General features: G+C 38.8%; 1 protein-coding gene across 1 annotated transcript in view; it reads left to right on the forward strand.

Annotated features, from left to right (window-relative positions):
• Positions 1–1,632: 1,632 nt before the first annotated feature.
• CIITA (class II, major histocompatibility complex, transactivator) overlaps positions 1,633–2,426 on the forward strand; it is a gene marked incomplete at both ends in the record, with an annotated part of 8,498 nt that continues 7,704 nt past the window's right edge. Inside the window, 2 exons of the mRNA XM_010189177.1 lie at positions 1,633–1,698; positions 2,135–2,310. Coding sequence (XP_010187479.1) covers positions 1,633–1,698; positions 2,135–2,310 — 242 coding nt within the window. The remainder of the gene's footprint in view (positions 1,699–2,134; positions 2,311–2,426) is intronic.

The following is a 2,426-nucleotide window of genomic DNA, read 5'->3' on the forward strand; positions in this document are numbered from 1 at the left end:
TCCCTTCCAACTCCTGACATTCTGTGATTAAACGACACAGAAGCCTAATATCCAGAAAGGTTTATAAAGAAATCAGAGCTTTGGTCAGGGCATAACAGTCCCACCTGTGGTGGCAAACTTTCCTCAGAATCTTTTCTTCCAGAAAGAGTTGTTTCCTCAGAGCTGTTAGAACAGGGAGTTTGATTCAGTGGTTACTTAGTGTCTGCTCGCAGCTCAGTACCGATGGTTTGTTGCCCTCTGGTGGCTACACCACTCAAAGGAGCCGAATTTGAAAGGCAAATTAATAGGCAAATAGCCCTCGGTTTGGGGCAGTATTTGTAAATTATGTTTACTGTTTCTTTGAATGCACAAGAGTAATAAGTCCAACTGATTTACAGCAGCACAATGTATGTGAGCATGTTGCAAGCCTCAGAAAACCAAATGCCACAAAAAATTATCACATAAGCTACCAAGCCAGTCTCTTTTCCTTTTTAAAAAAGTTGATTGAATTGACCAGTGCTGCTTCCCATCTAAATGTCTCACTACAGCTTTTCTTGGTTTTCCATTTTGGGATTTTTTTATTTAATAAAATAAATAGTAAACCAAAACAAGACACTTGCCTGAAAACAGGTATGTCCCCTCTTTATTTAATATTGGAAGTTGATTTTTCTTCTGCAAGAGAACTATGTATCAAACGTATTCTTTCACTGGCAAAAGGACTTGCTTATTAGAAGTCTGTTAGAAGCAACTCTGACTCTCACTATTCACCTGTTGCCAGCATGCAAGGTAGGAATCGGTATCCAGCTCTCTGAAACTTTAAGACTTTTTAAACCACATTCTACATCAAGAGAACCAAATATTATGGTAATAAACACATTTGTACAAATTTAGGGTCATCAGCCTGGTTTTTTTCCATATCTCTGCTGAGTGTGGTTACCACGAGACCATTGGTGAGGTTGGGTTTGTTACAGTCTCTGTCAATTGAAATCCCATCCTGCGTCTGCAAAGCTTTTAATTCCAAAAGTTTTGTCAAAACTGATACCCTGTCATTAACAGTCTGTAGAAAATATGCTTTCTCTGAAAAATTCCCAGTTTCTTTGTGTGTGGCAGACACTGCTCATCTGACCAAGTGCAAACGTCTGCGGTAGTTAGAAAACTAACAGGCAAAACCAAAGAACACTGAACAGTGACAGTGCTTCATCAGGAAGAGTAACGTGTAAATTCTGTTACCAACAGTCACTTCTCTGTGACTTTCATCCTTAATGCTTGATAGAAAGGTGTAGAATAACAAAAGGAAGCTATTGCTTTTGATGACATAAAGAAGTCCTGGGTGTGAACATCAATTTATGTGACACACTGACATTTGAAAAGAACAGTGGATGTCACCTTGTTATGACAGATCTGCTGCTTCATACGGCTCTTGGAACTGCTGTCATCTTAGCTGGTGTCACACAGGTCATGTCAGCTGAAGAATGGTACTCGTGTGAGCATTTTTTGCTTTCCTTTGTAATAAAGTAAGCAAAATATCTCTTTTGCCGGACGATACTTAATTTATGTTGCAATGAGCTTGAAAATTAATCTTATTTTTTAAATCAGTAAAGCAGAACAGATGACTGTCTAGGTGTCTTCAAATACATTGTTTTGTTTCTCCAGGTTTAGAAATGTTCAAAGAAGTTCGAGTTCCCATAATTCCTTCTGAAGAACCTTTCAAAAGACCAAGTGAGTTCAGATCTCTTGAACTTAAAACTTTCAGTCTATTATGGCTATTTTGTCTCTGTTTCTATCCGCACAGAAACACTGCTCGTTGTAGAAGCTGTCATCCAACAATTTATGAGGCTGTTCCAAATGTCTGAGCACAATTCCTGTTTTTAAGATGTTAGCCTTATCTACCTTTTGATATCTAGCTGTAGTACCTACTTAGGAGGTCAGTGTACTCAGCTGGTTTTATCATATGTGTAGATGCCTCCAAAATGATTCAGTTCATAGGTCTAAAAGTGTCTGTTGTGCCTGTATTCCTAATTTAATTCCAGACCTACATGCTTTATGGGAACTGATGCATTTTGACCATATTACAATTATGTACTTAAACCACCCTGAAGCAATGTTGTAATTTGTGGACTGGTTTCTTCAATTTGTGTGGTTTTGATTTCTCTAGAGCCAGTGGAAGCTTTCTGTACATCACTTATGGATTATTTCCGAGACGTGTGCAAGTCTGTGGCCATGGAGCGTGAAGTGACTCTTGATCAGCTGTTTATTGATGGGACACTTGTCCAAAGCCAAATTGAAACTAAGACTGGGAAAAATAGCATAAAAGCAATGGAAAAGGAGCTGGTAACTTGCAGTCTGCTAGGGAAGGAAAAGACAGCCCTTGAAAGAAGCCAATTATTTCAAATCCCAGGAGCTAAAGACTTAGAGACTAAAGTGATTATGGTGCTGGGAAAAGCAGG

Source organism: Mesitornis unicolor, unplaced genomic scaffold, assembly GCF_000695765.1.
Source record: "Mesitornis unicolor isolate BGI_N332 unplaced genomic scaffold, ASM69576v1 scaffold16257, whole genome shotgun sequence".
In the NCBI taxonomy this organism is placed as follows: Eukaryota; Metazoa; Chordata; class Aves; order Mesitornithiformes; family Mesitornithidae; genus Mesitornis; species Mesitornis unicolor.